We start from the raw sequence: 17538 nt of genomic DNA, 5'->3' as shown, positions 1-17538 counted from the left end.
CATAGAAAGGAGGGATCCAATGCAAATTTCCGAGCATTAATCTGGGCATGCTACGCGAGTATTGCTGAGGAAAAAGGCGTACTATAGATTCTTTCTACCTGCATGTCCTTTATAAATAGAGAACCATTGTTATGTCGGATGATCTTTTTTCACATCCTTGCGATAATAACCGCTGTGCATCGAAGAGCACCATACAGTACGTCCTGGAGCTCTAGTACAGTATGCAGAGGCGGTGCAGCATGAACGAACATGTGGCTGCAGCAACTGCGCCATGCTTAGTAAAGACCAAGGATGTATCTGCAACACGCACCCTAAAAGAATATAAACGCAAACGGCATTCGGGATCAGAAATATTGCCCTCGTCGATCACATCTATTCGTTGCCTAAACTTGCTCCACTCATTTACGATGTATCTTATCAGGACCGATGGATCATACAGGCTTGATCGGATAGATCCGCGCGAGTGGTGGTCAGATTCTTTGAAGAAGTATGGGATATTATCACACACGTGGGCAAGAGACAACGCCGAGGAAGTTTCATTCCAGGACATGTCGAACTTGGCAGCTGCGAAACAGAAGTCTGGTTTCGAGAAGCTAGAAGAAACGTGCAAGAAAGCAGCCAGGGATGGGATTTCGCACATCTGGATCGACACGTGCTGCATTGACAAGAGCGGACCGCACGATCAAATACAGAGTGAAATTAACTCCATGTTCCAATACTACTCACAGGCCGAAGTGTGCTATGTGTACTTAGCAGACGTGCCTGGGAGCTGTCCTCAGTTGAGGGATGGCGATAGACTAAAGGAGACCTTCCCTAAGACGAAGTTGACGTGGAAGCAGCACATCGAGCGCAGCCGATGGTTCACACGCGGCTGGACTCTGCAAGAACTCATTGCTCCCAAGAAAGTTGAATTCTACAACCGCAGGTGGAGGTGGATTGGCTCGTTGCGCGGTGCGCTGATGGAAACGGTCTCGACCGCTACCAGAATACCGCATGGCGTGCTGAAAAAGGACCCTAGTTCCTCGCTAGAGGAATATACGATCGCGGAACGGATGGGATGGGCTGCGACAAGGAGGACAACGAAAGAAGAAGACATGGCATACTGTCTTTTGGGCATCTTCAACATCACAATGGCGACTATCCCGGGCGAAGGGCTTAGAGCCTTTGAAAGGCTCCAGCTTGAGATTCTGCGGCGATCTGCAGACCATTCCATTTTCGCGTGGAATTGGCGATCCGGCTTCAAGCGCAAACATGGCGGGAATGAGTCGCTGCTTGCACCACAGCCAGTCTATTTCCTTGCCAGCGAACCCATCGTGCCTATACGCGAAACACGGGCCAAGACGGTACGCGGCGAGCATCCGTTCGAGATGACGAATCGAGGATTAGAGATCCGGCTGCCAGTGCTGAGGGATGCGACGAAACCTGCTGGCAGCAAATCGAGGCTCGCCCTCTTGAACTGCGCCTATCTAAACAAGAAGGGAAAGAAGGAACGTATAGCCTTGCTTGTGAAGGAAATCGACGACGGCAAAGCCAGAGACAAAGCACCGGAATATGAGGTGTACTTTGAGCCGTACGGGAAGAAATCCGCCCAAGGCGAGACGGAATACACAAGGCTGATCCGAATGGCGCCAGGATCAGCGGAGCCAAATGTAAAGCAAGCGGATAGAACTATTATCTTGCTGAGTGGCTATCTATAATGGAAAGGTGAAGAGTTTCCAGCGGTCATCGCGGTGTAAAACGCCGTCGGTTCCAGAGGGGAAACAAGTAATTGTGCTTCTAGCCAGGCCGAAGCTTTCATATGGATTCTCCGGGGTGCTTGAGATTTGATATCGAGCGGATTTGTCTCTCAAACTTAAAGTGAAATGATTGGAAGGCAAGGAAGTTTCACGTGAATCAAGACTGGCTTGCGCTCTGGCCAGGGCGGCGTGCTGCCAGGACACCACCACAAAGAGACGCCAGTTCACAGTTTAGAGCTACCTGGAAGCCGTTTGCGACATATTCCAAGCAGCGAGAGACAATGTAGTCTTCGTACGATGAAAGCCATGGTGCAACGTTACGAGAAGGTGGACGAAACTTGATGTGTTGGAGCGAGCTAAGACCGTTGTAGCGGTCAATAGCACTCGATCCAGCTAGTGCGCGGTAAATATGTGGACAATAAAGGGCACCTGCCTGAGGGGTCACCGCAAATTGATGGGGTCGCTCCCGCCGCCACGCCGCCTAGGAAGCGCCTGTGCCCGTCTGCATACGCGCATTTCACTCCGCAGTGACTTTGTGACAGCACGCAATTCAACATCCTCTCTCTTCGTTGACGGGGACGAACGATGATCCTACGATTCTTCCTCTGCTGCCGCTATCTGCTTTGCTTGAACCGCTGTTGCTACGACGAGTAATCTGGACGCGACCCCGCACACCCAGACGACCTCTCGAGGCTGCGCCGATTACGCCTCAACGACCATTTGCCTAGCGGAGGAGAAGAGACGTGGAGCGCGACATGCCTTTTCGATCAGCTCCGGAGAACGCTAAGACTGCCAAACCGCTACGCTCGTCGAAAACAGACAGTAACCGCGCACAACTCTCCACTAGAAAAACGGAGATCAAGATCAATGTTTATGACCTACTCCCCCCTGGCAGGCTTTCGACTATCCTCTGGATAATAGGCTCTGGGCTATTACACTCTGGCGTGGTCATTGGCGACCGCGAATACGCATATGGCGGTCACGATCGAAAGGGGCTGACAGGTGTCTACTACACCAAGCCTCGACATCTCCCACCCGGCGGCACTTGGAGGGTGGAGATACTCCAAGGCTTTACACTTTGCAGCCCCAGCGAGCTCGAAAATGTCATACGAGAAGCTTCGGACGTTTTCCAGGGCACATCCTACAACTTGCTTACCAAGAACTGCAATCATTTCACTTCGTACCTCTGCGAGAAACTGACGGGTCGGCCTGCACCGAAGTGGTTGAACCGTGCTGCCGGCATAGGTGTTGCCCTACCTTGTGTTGTGCCACGTGACTGGATAACTCCCCCAGAGTGCGACAACATGGATGGGGATCTTCTTGAAGACGACGACGATGATGAGAGCGAGGATTTTGGCGAGAGGTCGCAAATGTTAGGGTCTGGTCAAGAGCGAAGACTGCAACGAAAAGCCTCTGCAGCTTCGGAAGAGGAATGGTATAATGAAATTGAGAGAATCGGAAGAGCCAGCATGGGAAGTGCCGATGGCTCCACTGGGCCGTCGAGAAGCAGATATATCGATGAAGAACGCGCACGCCCGGTAATATCGAAGGATTCAAATGGCAGTGACATGGCATCTTTCAATAGGGCACCATTGTCACGCACAAAGCGGTAGAGATATATTTTAAGCGAGTACTTCTTATTTTTGGAGTTGGCGTTTCGCGACTTGCGGAAAACTGCCGGAATGGCATGTATAATAAACACATGTAGTAGCTCGATGGCCGCTTGCTCTTGCTAGTTCCTTGATTCATCAGATGCGAACACATTGGGGAATAGATCTTGCTTGCGAACTACTAAGCTCGATCATCCACTCCACTGCTGAATTTGACAGCAATTCTTAAAATTATGTAATGCCGCACATGGATTCAGAGGACTCAGGCAGACCGGTTGACGCGATTTCAAGAATTCAACCATCGTTGAAATGCTCTTGCTTAAGATCATGACTCGGTGCCATGTATCATGTGTCTGTCCTGTAGCACGTCTTTTCAAGCCCTTTTGAGACAAAGTTGGATCAGTACGAGCTAGCAGGTTCACAATTCAGAGCTCCGTGCCAATACGGAATTACGAAATTCTCACTGAATAGACCGCATAAATGTACACGCTGAGTGATATGCTTCACCGTAATAGCCAAAGTTTTAGATTTGCGGAGCGAATGGAGCAAGAGGCTCAGTATGGCGGCAACAGAAGGGGCTGGAGAAGCCCGGAATCTCGTCATATATGGGTCGTGTCGCGGAAGTGCAAGCTACCGAGATATCGGCGGGTTGCTGATGCAGTTATAATCTTGTTTCGCTGAGGACAATGATTAATCGACTTTTCACAGATAGACCGACGAACATCAATCTGGCAAAACTATACTTGTGATCATGGCGTTTTAGGAGACGACAATTGCGAAGAAGTAAACTGCACATTGCTAGATGTGAGACTGATCCAATGGCCAATACAGTAAGAGAATGCTTCACGCCATGTCGTCGAGAATGTCGATGTTCGCTATGCCTTGGGCTGCACGTTGCTAGTTGCCGTCGGTAACGGGATTTCCGACGGGATTCTCTCCTGAGAAACTTAATGTAAAATAACCTGTAAGAGCTAGTGGTAGAGATGGCAATGAACTGTGTGCCGCAGTTCGGTGTCTAAGGTTGAAGCACATGCCGAGCGTGCTTGTGGTCCTTGCCCTTAAACTTGTGGCGCAAAACTAACTTAGCCAGAAGAGACGTGGTGCTCGAACCTCTGTGCCTGGCTGTCCTCGTCGACGTTTGCATGCCATTCAATCGACAGCAAACTCTCGCTGCAACGAAGGCTTCTAAGTCATCATAGGAGCCTCGAACTCAAAGAATTTCATGCGAGGCGCTTCCCAATTCTGGCATGGATTCGCGCAAATGCTGTTAAGGAGCCATGTATTGGCCGATCGGGGCCCCGAGGACATATGCTGCGACCAAGCACGAGCTGCGCAGGCAACATAAAACAGCTGTTACCAACGATGGCTTGCAAGACGTCATCGGAGAAGAGGAGCCGGAAAATGAGACAACTTCTCCCACTCGGGCTGTTGAGACTAGCAATGGCAGGGCCAGAGCGAGAAGCGAGGACACAATTCGGCCTGGGGATTTGAATGGTTCGTTCACGGACGGGGTGCCGGAAGGCATAGGAGATGCCATTGTGGACATGGCGAGTTCGCGGAACGGCCAATTGTTTGTTACGGCGACAAGCACCACCGTGTCTGTATGGCAGGCGAAACCCACAACTCTTGTGGCATCGGTTGTACGATCAACACACTCGCTGCAATCATACGGACCGAACCAACATGTCATGCTCAGACCGGACTCAGCCATCGTGGTCATACAAACCGCCATGGACTTTCTGATCACATACTCTCTTGTGATAGATCCCTCTACGCAAGTATACAAATTCACATACCCAGACCATGGCAGCGGCCATGCGCGACATAAAAGCCTAAGTGGGCAGGCTGTGCGGCAAGGCGAAGATCCGCACTGGGGGCCTGGCGAAGGTCATGGAGTGCGTGAGATCAGCATGCAGTTCAAAATGGTTATCAAGCTCGAGTCTGGCATATCCAAAGTGCTTGCCTTGGACGATGAGCTGATTGTAGCAACGAACAAGCCAGCTGCGATGCAGTGTATACTTTGGACGCCAGACAAGTCTGGCTCACAACATAGCACGCATCTGCTCAAGAACATACCGTGGATAGCGAAGGACGTCTTCGTCACTGACATGGTTTTCGATCGGCCGATGAATCTATCCACCTGGATCACGAGTGATGGCCACGCATACGCAGTTCAAAGGACAAAAGCACGTCGGAGATCGGATGGGAGTCTTGGGCAGCGAGCATTTCAAGGGTATGCTTTCCATACTCCGGACTCCGAAGCGACCAAAGCCGTGAAAGCTGCTATCAATGCTCGGTTCTCTCTCGTTACTGTGGGTTGCGCGAATGGGCAAATTTTGGTGTACAATGCAAAGGACTATACTGGAAACATAACTCTTTCACATACCGTCAAGCCACCACCTGCCGCGAGCTCGGGCCACGGCTGTCTGACATTTTTGAGCTATTCCCCGGACGGATATTGTTTGTTCGCCGGCTACGAGAGAGGATGGGCCACTTGGAGCGTATATGGCAAGCCAGGAGCATGCAGCTTTACTGCCGAGAGAACTATTTCGGAGGCGAACTCAGAGCAATGGCTTCTAGGGATCAAAGAAGGCATCTGGCTTGGCGGTGGATCGCAAATTGTGCTCCATGGGCAGGAAGACAACGAGCTGTGGATTCTCGACATGGCTCGAAGTGCAATAGTCGGCAATTTTTCGCCAGCGAATGTGTCACGGTCTCTGCTTCAGACCAATGCTGGACTCATGCTTTATCGTGGGCATGACCTTCCCACGTTAACTGCAGTTTCGACAGAGTCTGGGTTCTGGCATCATGTCGAAGTACCAATCACATATCTTGCTCGACAATGGCCAATTCGTAGTGCCGTAATTTCGAATGATGGACGTTATGTGGCTGTTGCCGGTCGACGAGGTTTGGCACACTACAGTGTTAACAGCGGAAGATGGAAGACGTTCGAAGATCAAGGCGCTGAGAACGATTTCACAGTTAGAGGAGGGATGTGCTGGCTGCAGCACGTTCTCGTTGCCGCTGTTGAAACCAGCTACGACACTTTCGAGCTCCGGGTTTACTCTAGAGAATCGACGTTAGACAACAACAACATCATGCACGTTGAGCAATTAGACTCTGCAGTTGTCATTATCGCGCCTTCAGGATCGGACTCGTTGCTTGTCTATACGTACAGCAACCTCTTACTGCACTACATAATTACCGCCAACAATTCTTCCGTGAAGCTATTGCAAGTTGGACAGATTGCATTGAACGGTATAATACGTGCACCACCGAGAGTGCGAGCACTTAGCTGGATTTTGCCTGAAGAACAACTTGAGAACGGCGATCCCTCTCAAGACGTCGCGCTTGCAACCATTTTATTCCTGGTCGACGGGAAATTAGTTTCACTACAGCCTGCTACGAAAGAGACGGGGGAGTTAAAATACGAGATGCGCATCATCGCGCAGAATGTCGAATACTACGCTTTGATGCGTGAACGACAGAACTCCAGTCCAAGTCTACAAGCCCCTGCAAATGGTGCGGCAACCATTCTCTCAAGGGAGCCAGAAGTGCCGCTATACTACCAAAACGACTTGCGAGACTCGTTGTGGATTTTTGACGGTACAGATATGCGGGTTTGGACTGATGTGCAGGACGTACTCGCGTCAGCTTCACCCGAGCTGGCGAGAGAATTACCGGAGCCTGTCAAAATTCCGGTCGACTTTTACCCATTGTCAACCGTGCTGGACAAGGGAGTGCTATTTGGTGTGGAATCTGAAATGGTGCAAAGACGTGATACCAATTTTGCGTACATTCGCAACGTGATTCGAGTAATCTATCTCTCCTCCTATTAAAATGCTCAGGTGCTAATTGGAATCTGTAGACACACCTCTTCCTACCGCAAGTACTGCGCTATCACATTGGACAGTACAACACGCCTTCTGCACTTTACCTTTCACACCGATATCAGCACTTACCGTACTTCATGCATGCCCTCGAGGTACTCCTCCACGATGTCCTCGACGAAGAGGTCGACAACCCACCTCCAGAAGACCATGCTCTTCTACCGAGTGTACTTTCCTTTTTATCCTCGTTCCCTTCATTTTTGGCTATAATTCTCCAATGCACTCGCAAAACAGAAGTACGATCCTGGAGAACGCTTTTCGCACACCTGCCGTCACCGCAGGAGCTCTTTGCCCAGAGTCTAGAGAGAGGGGATCTGAAAACAGCGGGCGGCTATCTTCTTGTGTTACACACACTTGAAGACGAGGCCGGGGCTAAGAGCAGCTCGAAACAGGTTGTCGAGCTCCTAAAGCGCGCTAAAGATGAAGGAGAGTGGGAGCTATGCAAAGAACTTGCGCGTTTCCTTCGTGCGCTGGACGAAGATGGCTCAACGCTTCAACGCGCGCTTGAAGATGTAGGTCTGGCAAGTCCGCGTAGGGATGGAATGACGCTGCGTACATCGCGACTTAGCATCAGCAGCGGCAATGTCAGGCCCAGTTCAATGAATGGTCTGACCGCCGAGGCTGAACTGTTGAACTTGCATCGCAATGTTATTGATGATGATGACAAGAGCGACAAGCAAGAATACTTCTCCTAGAGAGACTGCTCAGGCGGAGTAGCATTTTGAAGTTTGCAATCGAAGACGAAAAATTTCTCTTGATGTAGCAACCAATTCGTGTGTTTAAACTCATCCCAACGCCAAGAGGGTGACTTGCAGAGTTCCGGCGGGCAGCTGAGTTCTCAGAGATATAGGCAGATTAGCCGTTAATTCTTTACCACTCAGGTAATCTCGTTGGACTTTGTTCTTATAGTTAAGCGATAGTAAAAGCAGCTATGAAATCTCCACGGTGCATTCCGAAAAGTCATCGACTTCGGTACCATGAAGCAGCCAAGAATATATTAAGGGGCGAGAGGGTTAAACGAGGCATCAAATACGAAATTAGAGGTTCACAAGAAAGCCCGTGTGCAAAATCGATCAGTCGCCTTGGTATCAAGAGAATTTGTGGAATTGGGTATCAGCTCCAAACCGCATCAACTTTCGTTTGAGAGCCAATGCAGTGTATCTATCGTGATATCTTTCATCTGTCTGAATCACTCGCCCTTGCTCTTTCTTGTTCTAGCGCTTCCAAAGTTCTATGCTCTAGCCGTGTGTGACCTTGCTTACAGTGCCGTCGTCACCAATGTGAATGTTAAGTCTGTATAAATCGCGTAAGCCCGTCGGAACCGCGGAGTGGGGAATAGATAAGCACTCACCTATCTGGCTTGTGGTCCATGGTCATCATGTCGCCCTCTTTGACGATGCGATGCTCGGACGGCAAATCTTTCCTCGCAAACGTGATTTCGTCGTTCGTCTCGCCGATCTTCTTGCCCATCAACTTGTTCATCCAGTCGGACGTCTTGCTTCCATCCTTGGACTGCAGTCCGGGTACAACAAGAGGCATGATTGACGTTGGATTAGTCGGGCAATGAAGAGCTCTAAATTTACTGATTTTCTGCACCTTTTGATTTTTTTCGGTAGGATATTCGTATTTTTGAAGAAAGAGAAGAAGAAGAAACATGGACATGGGGCTGAGCTGGTTATAACCATGCCAGGAAAGCATACGGGTCTTTTGGGAGCTTGGGTCGATGACGTAACGGCGGTTGGCTCCGTTCGTACTAAGGAATCGTAGGCAACAGCAATAGTACTAGCAGTTTCTTTTTATCTCCCGTAGCGGCTGAAGGCTATCCCAGTCAACTCATGCTCCACTTTAGGGAGCGTCGTCTTTCGCTGTCATTGAATCGGCTGTGCTCACAGAAACAAGTGTCACGCACGAAAGTACTGACACGTCTGTACAAGGGAGCATATTGATCATTCTTGCAAACAAGAAAGTGATGCACGATGGATTGGTATGCAGCGCCGCCGTCGACGCAGATGAATCAACTGGAACTCCAGGAATTCCAGTGCTGATCAGACTTTCTTCTCAATGCGGAAGCGCAAGTCAGCGATTTCTGATCACGCTTGCTCGTCGTCTTTTGCTCTGTGACGATTCGCTAGGCTCCATATTCCTTCCCAGTTGCCTAGGATGCTTTTGAGCGGATCAGTTGATTCTTTGCACTTCTAACGTTTCGTACTATAATTTGATTCTTCCCTTCGAGTCAAGACTTGACTGCCAGTCTCCCAATATGCAGCTCTGAAAGCCGAGCTTGGAAAGCTCATCTGAGGTGTTCCGACACGCATGTTAAGAGATAGAGCATCCAGTTATGCTTCATAAATTCACTGCCATCAGACCAAAGCTAAGCGATGGCTTGGATCGAGATGGTTTTTGAGACGCACCTTTAATCTGGAGATGATTTAACTCTTGCTACATATGTACGTTAGCGAGGGCTAGAGTTGAGCGATTGTCGAGATTCAATTCCTCTTTGATACCTCAGCGTTTGAATGACGAAAGTAGGACATATGCGTTCTCATTCAGTTCGTAATATATTGAATATGTGTATATACATCATAGCATCAATCCGCTTGGCTGGTTCTGTACGATCCATACTGACAGTGTAGAAGGGTATCATCATTCGCTCATATCTTCCACGATTTTCAGGCATACCTTTTTTGAGAAAGTCCAATCCCATATACGATCTTGTGACGGCGTCAACGGATTTACGCGATATATCCTAAGCCCATGCTGTAAGAACCAAATGCCTTCTCAAACCTCCGGCGTCGGTGTTCGCTTCGTTCTGAACCCCAAGATCGATGTCGTCGGAGTACCGTTGATTTCGTATACAGCCGCAACAGAACCGTCAGGAAGCTGAGTAAACGTCGCGTCCGAGATTACCTGCGGTGTCCTCTTTGCGTGTCCAAGCACCGATGTTGTTGGCGTGCCATCGATCTTATAGACTGCAGCAACTGAGCCGTCTGGTAACTGGGTGAACGTAGCGTCCGAAATAACCTGTGGTGTTCTTTTCGCAAACCCAAGTACTGATGTCGTAGGTGTGCCATTGATGTCGTAGACTGCGGCTACTGACCCATCTGGAAGCTGAGTAAATGTCGCGTCTGAGATTACCTGCGGTGTCCTCTTTGCGTGTCCAAGCACCGATGTTGTTGGCGTGCCATCGATCTTATAGACCGCAGCTACTGAGCCGTCTGGCAGCTGAGTGAACGTAGCGTCCGAAATGACCTGCGGCGTCCTTTTCGCAAAACCAAGCACTGACGTGGTCGGCGTGCCGTTGATGTCGTATACCGCAGCGACCGAGCCATCTGCTAATTGAGCGAATGTCGCGTCGGAAATCACCTGAGGCGTCCTCTTGGCGAAGCTTAGGACGGATGTTGTTGGGGTACCGTCGATTTCGTAAACAGCAGCAACCGAGCCATTTGGCAGCTGGGTAAAAAAAGCGTCCGTGATTTCTTGGGGACTACGTTGAACAGGAGTTCCTGAACAGCATCAGCATGAATGAAATGGAGAGCTTCCGTGGAAGAGTTTACCTGGGATGGCGACGGCTAGCTCAGCGAGCACCGAGGCAAAGAAGATAGAGGCACGCATAGCCACTTGTAGGAAAGAAACTAGATCGTGTACGTGGATTGGTTGATCGACTTGATCAGACAGATGTTTGGAGATAAGATCTGTTTCGTTTTCTCAAAACAATTGCGGCTCCTGCAGGTACAAATACTGTCGCTTCTGAATCGTCCCGAAGATCCCAATCTTCACATATATACTCCACCTAGCACAGACGCAGATGGGAAAGATGCGCAGCAAGGAACGCAAGAGACGGCCCACAAGCCGAAGTAGACCTTCCCTACTAGAGCGGAATGACACTCTTGGGCAGGTGTTGGCACATGTCACCTTACAAATCTGATTCGGACTGCCGGGTGCGAACTGCCGAGCGACGTGATCGCTGGCACAAAGAGCTCGCGATTCAGGATTCGAGTCGCGGCTGACTCGATTTCACGACTGATTTGCGAGCCAATAAATGCCCGAATCACGGAGACTCAGGGCAAAGCCCCGCTGTGATTTGTCGCAGATCAAGATGCAAGGCTGAGCCCATTACGCAGGGCTTCGACTCGGCAGCCGTCATACTCGCCGCTCTCAATCCTGTGTGAACTTTGACACAGTTGCTGTCGGCTCCCTGCTTGCACGGACGGAGAGCCGGCGACAACGTGGCTCGCATCTGTCCGCGTCCTAAGTGGCCATTCATCATTGTGTCCAGAGTACGTTGTGTGAGATCATTGCAAAGTGCGAAATATGATGAGGCAGCCAAGGCCTGAGCGATTGCGTATGCACTCGCTTGGCTCTCTGCAAACTCTTGGCCCTCAATGGCTACTCAGTCTTTGCTCGAGCACGCTACGAAATTTAATTCTTGTCATGAATTTGCTTGGCTCATTGCAGGATGCTGACATGAAGCCAGTTCCGCCAAAGTCAATTATTGAAAGGGTCATAGTTCGCGAGCCAAGGCCTTTTATGAAGCAACGACAGCATTCAAGAGGGTGACAACGAGACGAATGAATGATGTGGAATGACTTTGACTTTCAACTTCGGTATGTTCGTGGCTTTTGTTTTGTTTCGACCAACCGTCTAGTGCCTGTCAACAGAGCTTGTTGTGCGAACTATCAGCAAGAGCAGCAGCAGCATCGTCATCGTCACGCATGCATACACTTGCAGACGAGGCTCCTCTCTAGATTCGCCTGTCTACTACCTCATAACTCATGAACCCATATCAACCATGCGTGTTCTCATCATCAGAGGATTGAAGCTGTCTGAAGCTCGCTTGCTCACAATTTCTGCATGGCAGCGATATCAGTGGACTGCACGTGTTCCTCGTCCTCGGCAATCTGCTCCTGGAGCTCATCAAGCGACACCTTCTCATCCTCGACAACCAAGTTGATCTGAAGCTTGCTAACGCCATATCCGACTGGGACGAGTTTGGAGGCACCCCAAACGAGACCGTCCTTCTCAATAGCGCGGACATTGGCCTCTAGCTGCTTCATGTCGGTCTCATCATCTAATGACATGTGTGAGTTATCACCGCCGCAGATTCATTCGCGTGGACACATACCCCAAGGCTTCACATCAAGAGTAACAATGGACTTGGCTGCAGGCTTGGCCTTTCCAGCCTTCTTCCTGTTGTACTCAGCCAAACGTTCCTCGCGGATCCTGGCAGCTTCTGCGTCCTCCTCTTCGTCATCGGAACCGAAGAGATCAACTTCCTCCTCCTCTTCCTCCTTCTCTGGAGCCTTAGTGGATATCGGAAGCTCTGACACCTCTGGGCCGTAGGCAGTGTACTCCTTGGATGGGTCACCCGGCAGCGAGGAGAACTCAGACTCAAAGCTGCTGATGTGTTTGTACCAACGGAAGGCGTATGGGTACTTCTCGGCAGCTGGCTGGCTCTTGATGGCCTGGAAAGTCTTGACGTCGGCCTGGGTTGGGTTGTGGCTTTGAACATGTTAGCAATAGATAACACCGTGAAAGTCGTACTGCCAAAAGATATGATGTGCAAGAATAATCAGAAGTGCGTAAAACGCTTTGGATGGAGTCATACGGCGGGGTCTTACGCCGCCTCTTAAACACGGACCAAATGTTCTTCATCATTTTGCACAAAAGCTATGTGAGTTGATATATTAGTAAGGAGAGGTCACTATACATACCCAACAATGTAACTCCTGGTCTTGAGCCAGTTGTTGAGGACTACAGAGCTTTTTAGTGTGTTGCCAAACTTTGCGACGACGTGAAGAAGCACGTACTGGTCAGCCCAGCATCGGAGACGAGATCCGTGAAGCCCATGGCTGCAGGTTTTGCGTTAAAAAAATGGCCTCAAGTAGAAAAGAAAGAAAAAGGGTTGGGTATCAGGAGAGAATTGTGAGAAGCTGTGTGTTTTGCGATCCAGACCCGCCAAAGAAAAAATGCGTGTTCCACTAGAGGGATTATTACAGCCTTGTGGCCTAAAGTTCACAGGCCATTGGTGCAAGGCATCAAAATGCCAAGAGCCACACCGAAATATTGATTGCAGAATTTCGACACCAAAGAAAAGTACGCACGAGACGTCAACTTTCCGCACGACAATTTACCGCACAACTCCGCCATTTTCTAAAGACGTGAAAAGATGTCGACCGGAAAAGTCAAGGCTGCCCAGCTGTGGGGCAAGAACAAGGACGAGCTGCGCAAGCAGCTCGACGAGTTGAAGCAGGAATTGGTGCAGCTGCGCACACAGAAGATCGCTGGTGGTGCCTCGTCCAAGCTCAACAAGATGTATGGATTTTGTCCCCAATGGAGACCGTAACGAGCGGGTCAGAATAACAAGGTAATGCTAACAATTGAGCTGTGCAGCCATGATGTGCGCAAGTCCATCGCCAGGACTCTGACCGTTATCACTGCCAACCAGCGCCAACAACTCCGCCTCTTCTACAAGAACAAGAAATACGTCCCGCTCGACCTCCGACCTAAGCAGACGCGTGCTATGCGCCGCCGGTTAACGAAGTACGAGGCCGGTCTCATCACCGAGAAGCAGAAGAAGAAGCAGTCGCAGTTCCCACAGCGGGTGTACGCCGTGAAGGTATGACGGTGCTGACCTCTTCCCATCCACTGTACCTGATTTGTGGTGCAATGTCGGATCTGACAATGAATTGCAGGCCTCGGCATAAAAAGTTACTCACTTGCACATCACACGGCATGGGTCACGCATGGAGTCTAGGCAAATGACATATTTTCTTCCAAAGGCGGCATAGCATAAGTCGAGTAGACGACAACAACTACCCAGCGTTGTCCGCTACTGAGAGTCGATCCGGTTCAGCGGTGTACTTTAGTCACAATAAAAGGGGCTTGTCCGGTCGAGTTGGGATGGTGGATAGACAAGCATCGCTATGCGAGATGAATAGCACGCTTTCTTCCTATTCGCAAAATCCAAATTTCTCGTAGTGTCATATTTTCCGACGTAAAAAATATCCTTAAAAGCTTATCTGTGTGCCTTCAGTAATCAAGACAAAGACCAGCTTGGTGATCAGCTCTTCAACGTTTAGGGGTAGTTCAAGAGTCACATTTATCAGACTTCAACATATGCATCATACGCATACGTCACTATGGTGGATGTGTTTTTGGTATTGTTAGCTTTGATGCATTTCTTCATCGTGTCAAGCTCAAGTTTCCAGAAGCTTGCCCATCCACCGAAACTCCCACGCATTCTCGTCAATCGCATCATACGGATTGTCCCGTGCACGTTGTAAACTATCCGCCTCAACATCAATCGCCTCGAACCAGTCCCTGACGACCTCGTTTTCATCCTGCACCTTGATTTTGCCACCACGCACTGTATATTCAGGCAGGACCTTTCTCAATCGCAACATGCTGGAAAGCAAGTCACTAAATCGCTCACCCTGTTGCCAGTAGTGATTTGGAGAATTTTCCAACGGCCAGGCATCTGCGCCGTATAATTCGTCCTTCCTCGTTCCATTGGAGGACGCATCGACAAGGTGGTCATAGCCCTTGTACATGTAGCTCACCATTTCGACACAGCGGAGCAAGATTGTTGTGCCTAAGAACGTCTCAAAATTATCGGCCTGCCTACGCTGAATGAGCGACTTCTCAAGTTCCGTCATGATGGCTTTGAAGTGTGTGTCGCATGCTCGTTCAAGCTTTCGCCGCAGCTGGATGTAGATGTAGTGCGTGCCTGTGCTCCTTTGCGTAGCGTTGTGCGCCAAATCCACAGGCAAGTTCGAAGGTGGGAGATGTGGCTCATGCGTTGCGATAAGATCTTGTCGTGGTTTTGTCAGGAATGTCACACAGATCCATAGGTCAAGGGCGCGAGCGATGAGTACGCAGTTCTGCATAACCATCGCCTGCCTGATAGCGTGCGACATAAAATGAGACATATTTGTAAACATCATGTGTCCATCGACTGTGTCGAAGTGCGTTGAGAGCGCTCTATGTCCGTAATGATGAATCTTATTTTCAAACGTTGATCCAATTCCCACGCCTTCGTCATCATTGTCAATGATATCCCGCGACTGACCTTCGTCATCATTTGACGCCCGAAGGCCGGCGAAGGTCATAAAAAGGCTGTCATTGGGGAAATAGCTTATTTCTAATCTCCCAGGTAGGTTCGTAAACGTAGTTGTTCTCCGTAGTTGCTCGGTTGTCTTGTGAGCGATATTCATAAAAAGGGTTGAGCTGAACACGTTAAAGATTTGCGAGAGACGTATGCGTAAACATTGACCTTTCCACATGCGAGCATTCTCGAGTTTCGCACATTCTTTGCAAGGATCGTCAGAGTCGCACGCCTTTTTCAGCATACGGCAGCGAAGGCAGGCTCCCTTCTTGCGAACCTCCTTAACAGCGGCTCGACGATCTAATGCAAACGCGCCACGGACTTTTTTGGGTACAGCAGGCGTTTTCCCCCCAGGATGCCATATTTGAAATTGAGCCTGTGCGTCGAAGACATGTTGCGTTTGAAAGGCAGGCGCGTCTATCCCACTGGCTGGAGGCATTGAGGAGACTGGTAAATCCATATCGTGATCGGTATGGATATCTCCATCAGCAACATATCCAGCGACCAATTTCATGTGGTCGTGATCATCGCAGCTTTGGGAATCTTGCGTGCCGCTCAACAAAGGGTCTAAGGTGCGATGCGTGCTCTCTGTGGACTTATCTTTCGATGAAGGAGACTTATGGTGACGACTATAATGCTCATCTACGATGGGTGCTTGACCATGACCGTAGTCGACAAGGTCATCTGCTGCTCCAGGGCTATCTCCCGCGCTGTCTATTACGTGCGCTGGTCCATGACGAGAATAGTTCACACCGATAATGGGAGCCTCTCCATGGCTATAATCGACAAGCGCGTCGTCATTGTCGATGGTTCGTTCCAAATAGTTTGTCCGAGGTGGCACCAAAGCTCGCAATGCTGCAATTCGAAGTTCATCAGAATGTTCAACATCCTGTCTGACGGTAGTGGGTATCAATAATGAATTTGAAGCGGATGTGGTGTGAAATGGTAATGTGTTCGAAGCACGAGCAAGCAAATTCTGGTTGTTCACGTCACTGCGACCCATGAAATCGGATGATTGCGCGATAAGGTCGTTTTGCAATGACTGCTGGCCATGATGCCGAGATACTTCAGCCAACGCTTCCAGACCTGAGAGTTCAGGTAATGCATGGGGTAGTTCTGAAGAAATAATTGTCGTTTTCGTCTTTGCTGCTTGTTTCTTTGCAGAAACTTCAGCGAGAAATCGCTCTCGCTCCTGAGAATTCACGCCTCGACAACTCTTTGCAACATGGGCAATAAGGGCTTCTTGTCTGCCCTTTTCGAACTACATCGAATTTTAGCAGGCTATCTTGGACCATCCACCTGGGATGTAAGGCACACCTTCTCACCGCAGCGTCTGCATGTTTGTTGATATCTGTTACTATTGTCATTTAGTTTGGGCCCACGCTCAAAGAAATGCCTGATTGCTTGATTAGGCTTTCTTCCCATTTGTAGAAGATAGATAATATCATGCCGTTGGCGGTGGAGGAAGCGGTTACAGATCTCGCGGCAGAATTTGCTGTGAGCCTTGACAAAAACGAACTCGCTGTTTTGAGTCCAGCATACGATCTTGTGTCCTACGTCCTCTCTTTTCGACCAGCTGTTTCTCTCCCATCCCCATCCACACCCGCGCAAAACCACCTTGAGGTGCTTTATCAGCGCGAGTACAATGGGTTTGTTTTCCAAAGCTCTCAACGTAATAGGGCTTTTGCTCCTCACACATGCGTTCGTCATCTACGTAAGCCGCCTATTATACAGCGTGTCTAATTGACCCACAGCGTGTATTCGTCATACGAGCATTCCGTAACACATTCGACACCTTCCAGCACATCAGAGTCTCTGTACATTTTGCCCACCGATATCGTACTCGAAACTCTATTCAGCACCACGTTGCTTTGCGTTGGCATTGTGTTAGGCTCGCCTTCGTTACGGCCGATTGAATGGAACAAATGGGCGAAGGAGGTGACGCTCGACGACAGACGGCCGCCAGGCAAGAGGAAATTCGAAAGGCAGGGCGACGGTACAACTGTTGGCAACCCATTCCGATTCCTTGAAGACGGCGAAAGGAGAGGTTTCGCGGATGTGATGGGTCAAAGGAAGGAGTTTGCAAAATGGGTCCGAGAAGGAAGCAAAGCGGAAGCGTCATGATATGAGGACCCTAACTCCTTATTTCAACCGGTACGTCTTGGATGTACTCTGGAATACGTGAATGAAGTGCTAGA

The 17538-nt window shown here is 49.7% G+C and overlaps 9 protein-coding genes across 9 annotated transcripts; 5 read left to right on the top strand and 4 right to left on the bottom strand.

The window, feature by feature from the left end:
* Positions 1-407: 407 nt before the first annotated feature.
* Positions 408-1869, top strand: PV09_02424 (uncharacterized protein; the record flags this gene model as incomplete). The annotated part of the gene is made up of 1 exon (XM_016355463.1): positions 408-1869. The coding sequence occupies one exon, from the start codon at positions 408-410 to the stop codon at positions 1695-1697; it is 1290 nt and encodes a 429-aa protein (XP_016216599.1). The 3' UTR covers positions 1698-1869.
* Positions 1870-2209: 340 nt separating this feature from the next.
* On the top strand, positions 2210-3658 carry PV09_02423 (uncharacterized protein). Its single transcript, XM_016355462.1, has one exon. It carries the CDS (start codon positions 2492-2494, stop codon positions 3347-3349), a length of 858 nt encoding a protein of 285 aa, XP_016216598.1. The 5' UTR covers positions 2210-2491; the 3' UTR covers positions 3350-3658.
* Positions 3659-4468: 810 nt separating this feature from the next.
* PV09_02422 (uncharacterized protein) lies at positions 4469-8324 on the top strand. Its single transcript, XM_016355461.1, has 2 exons — positions 4469-7161; positions 7215-8324. The coding sequence occupies exons 1-2, from the start codon at positions 4624-4626 to the stop codon at positions 7929-7931; spliced, it is 3255 nt and encodes a 1084-aa protein (XP_016216597.1). The 5' UTR covers positions 4469-4623; the 3' UTR covers positions 7932-8324.
* PV09_02421 (uncharacterized protein) lies at positions 8319-8987 on the bottom strand. Its single transcript, XM_016355460.1, has 2 exons — positions 8588-8987; positions 8319-8529 (listed from the first exon to the last, which is right to left on the bottom strand). Exons 1-2 carry the CDS (start codon positions 8932-8934, stop codon positions 8475-8477), a joined length of 402 nt encoding a protein of 133 aa, XP_016216596.1. The 5' UTR covers positions 8935-8987; the 3' UTR covers positions 8319-8474.
* Positions 8988-9740: 753 nt separating this feature from the next.
* Positions 9741-11254, bottom strand: PV09_02420 (uncharacterized protein). The gene is made up of 3 exons (XM_016355459.1): positions 10791-11254; positions 10372-10739; positions 9741-10143 (listed from the first exon to the last, which is right to left on the bottom strand). Exons 1-3 carry the CDS (start codon positions 10846-10848, stop codon positions 10015-10017), a joined length of 555 nt encoding a protein of 184 aa, XP_016216595.1. The 5' UTR covers positions 10849-11254; the 3' UTR covers positions 9741-10014.
* Positions 11255-11664: 410 nt separating this feature from the next.
* PV09_02419 (uncharacterized protein) lies at positions 11665-13182 on the bottom strand. Its single transcript, XM_016355458.1, has 4 exons — positions 13044-13182; positions 12948-12987; positions 12359-12735; positions 11665-12304 (listed from the first exon to the last, which is right to left on the bottom strand). Exons 1-4 carry the CDS (start codon positions 13081-13083, stop codon positions 12075-12077), a joined length of 687 nt encoding a protein of 228 aa, XP_016216594.1. The 5' UTR covers positions 13084-13182; the 3' UTR covers positions 11665-12074.
* Positions 13183-13316: 134 nt separating this feature from the next.
* Positions 13317-14357, top strand: PV09_02418 (ribosomal protein L29). Its single transcript, XM_016355457.1, has 3 exons — positions 13317-13548; positions 13627-13852; positions 13929-14357. The coding sequence occupies exons 1-3, from the start codon at positions 13403-13405 to the stop codon at positions 13938-13940; spliced, it is 384 nt and encodes a 127-aa protein (XP_016216593.1). The 5' UTR covers positions 13317-13402; the 3' UTR covers positions 13941-14357.
* On the bottom strand, positions 14303-16790 carry PV09_02417 (uncharacterized protein). Its single transcript, XM_016355456.1, has 2 exons — positions 16658-16790; positions 14303-16601 (listed from the first exon to the last, which is right to left on the bottom strand). Exons 1-2 carry the CDS (start codon positions 16763-16765, stop codon positions 14433-14435), a joined length of 2277 nt encoding a protein of 758 aa, XP_016216592.1. The 5' UTR covers positions 16766-16790; the 3' UTR covers positions 14303-14432.
* PV09_02416 (uncharacterized protein) lies at positions 16787-17464 on the top strand (the record flags this gene model as incomplete). The annotated part of the gene is made up of 2 exons (XM_016355455.1): positions 16787-16989; positions 17095-17464. The coding sequence occupies 2 exons, from the start codon at positions 16787-16789 to the stop codon at positions 17462-17464; spliced, it is 573 nt and encodes a 190-aa protein (XP_016216591.1).
* Between the last annotated feature and the right edge of the window lie 74 nt (positions 17465-17538).

Source organism: Verruconis gallopava (genome assembly GCF_000836295.1).
Source record: "Verruconis gallopava strain CBS 43764 unplaced genomic scaffold supercont1.6, whole genome shotgun sequence".
Lineage (NCBI taxonomy): Eukaryota > Fungi > Ascomycota > Dothideomycetes > Venturiales > Sympoventuriaceae > Verruconis > Verruconis gallopava.
This window is presented reverse-complemented; position numbering and strand designations above follow the sequence as displayed.

Excerpts from the sequence above, each read along its gene's own strand:
- PV09_02422 (XM_016355461.1), top strand. The coding sequence starts at position 4,624 with ATGTATTGGCCGATCGGGGCCCCGAGGACATATGCTGCGACCAAGCAC. Across the intron at positions 7,162-7,214 it reads ACATTCGCAACGTGATTCGA|ACACACCTCTTCCTACCGCA; the intron begins GTAATCTATCTC and ends TGGAATCTGTAG.
- PV09_02420 (XM_016355459.1), bottom strand. The coding sequence starts at position 10,848 with ATGCGTGCCTCTATCTTCTTTGCCTCGGTGCTCGCTGAGCTAGCCGTC. Across the intron at positions 10,740-10,790 it reads GCTAGCCGTCGCCATCCCAG|GAACTCCTGTTCAACGTAGT; the intron begins GTAAACTCTTCC and ends GATGCTGTTCAG. Across the intron at positions 10,144-10,371 it reads ACGCAAAGAGGACACCGCAG|GTAATCTCGGACGCGACGTT; the intron begins GTAATCTCAGAC and ends AGGACACCGCAG.
- PV09_02417 (XM_016355456.1), bottom strand. The coding sequence starts at position 16,765 with ATGGGAAGAAAGCCTAATCAAGCAATCAGGCATTTCTTTGAGCGTGGG. Across the intron at positions 16,602-16,657 it reads GCAGACGCTGCGGTGAGAAG|TTCGAAAAGGGCAGACAAGA; the intron begins GTGTGCCTTACA and ends AATTCGATGTAG.
- PV09_02423 (XM_016355462.1), top strand. The coding sequence starts at position 2,492 with ATGCCTTTTCGATCAGCTCCGGAGAACGCTAAGACTGCCAAACCGCTA.
- PV09_02421 (XM_016355460.1), bottom strand. The coding sequence starts at position 8,934 with ATGCTTTCCTGGCATGGTTATAACCAGCTCAGCCCCATGTCCATGTTT. Across the intron at positions 8,530-8,587 it reads ATGGACCACAAGCCAGATAG|ACTTAACATTCACATTGGTG; the intron begins GTGAGTGCTTAT and ends CGATTTATACAG.
- PV09_02418 (XM_016355457.1), top strand. The coding sequence starts at position 13,403 with ATGTCGACCGGAAAAGTCAAGGCTGCCCAGCTGTGGGGCAAGAACAAG. Across the intron at positions 13,549-13,626 it reads TCGTCCAAGCTCAACAAGAT|CCATGATGTGCGCAAGTCCA; the intron begins GTATGGATTTTG and ends TGAGCTGTGCAG.
- PV09_02419 (XM_016355458.1), bottom strand. The coding sequence starts at position 13,083 with ATGGGCTTCACGGATCTCGTCTCCGATGCTGGGCTGACCA. Across the intron at positions 12,736-12,947 it reads ACCAGGAGTTACATTGTTGG|CCACAACCCAACCCAGGCCG; the intron begins GTATGTATAGTG and ends ACATGTTCAAAG. Across the intron at positions 12,305-12,358 it reads TCTTGATGTGAAGCCTTGGG|ATGATGAGACCGACATGAAG; the intron begins GTATGTGTCCAC and ends ACATGTCATTAG.